We start from the raw sequence: 844 nt of genomic DNA on the forward strand, positions 1-844 counted from the left end.
ATGACCAAATAATTTACTAATATCTGAACGACAACGCCTTTAGCCAAACCAGGGTTACCAATGCTGGTAGTATAAAGCATTTTTCTCTAAGAATTAATAGGAAAAATAAGGTTGCGATGAAACTTAATTTCCTCTAATGTTTCATCATTATGTTAATCTGCCCCACGTAGCACTTCAATGAGGCATATAAGAGGTTATAAAGAAAAAAATATTAATACCGTTTTGAAATTAATGTTTCATATGTAAAATATGAGCCCGACAAATTATCTTCAACTATATAAAAAATAAATGGAATTATATAAAAATAACTGCATAAATACGTCTGTACATTCAAAAAACATAATATATCAACAGTAGAATTAACAATAAATCGCCAAAATAAAACGCATAGTAAGTACTCGTACATAGTAGCCGTACACACACGGAATAAAACGAAACATAACAAAAATAAATAAAAATATATACCGGCGTAATAGCAAACACGCACAAAAAAGTCAATCAATATTTTTTTGTGGCGTCTCTCTCTCTGTCCCTCGTTTTTAAAAAACAAATGTTGCCAATCGTACCTTGGCGAGGTTCATGTTGCGCAGGCGTCCGTCCGTCATCATCCGGGCGTGGATCGTGCGCGCTAAATTCGACCGTAAGTAAGGCTTCGCTCCGGCCCCTGCCATCGCGAACGCCACTACGCTGACGACCAGGAGGATAGGAGGCCGTAGTACCGGGCCGATCATCAAAGGATCCAAGCCCGAAAGGCTAGGGGATGGTGCGATTCGCGAACCTTAGGTCGAGTCAAATTCCCGGGGCGGCGCGAGTGTTTATCCACGTGAAAATCGCAAAGACACTC

The 844-nt window shown here is 39.8% G+C and overlaps 1 protein-coding gene across 1 annotated transcript; it reads right to left on the reverse strand.

The window, feature by feature from the left end:
• Positions 1-566: 566 nt before the first annotated feature.
• LOC119589430 (methyltransferase-like protein 9) lies at positions 567-838 on the reverse strand (the record flags this gene model as incomplete). Its single annotated transcript, XM_037938039.1, is given in 1 exon segment — positions 567-838. A coding segment is annotated over 1 exon segment (165 nt), but the record flags the coding sequence as incomplete, so codon positions are not given.
• Positions 839-844: the final 6 nt, after the last annotated feature.

The sequence above is a fragment of the Penaeus monodon genome, chromosome 25, assembly GCF_015228065.2.
Source record: "Penaeus monodon isolate SGIC_2016 chromosome 25, NSTDA_Pmon_1, whole genome shotgun sequence".
Lineage (NCBI taxonomy): Eukaryota > Metazoa > Arthropoda > Malacostraca > Decapoda > Penaeidae > Penaeus > Penaeus monodon.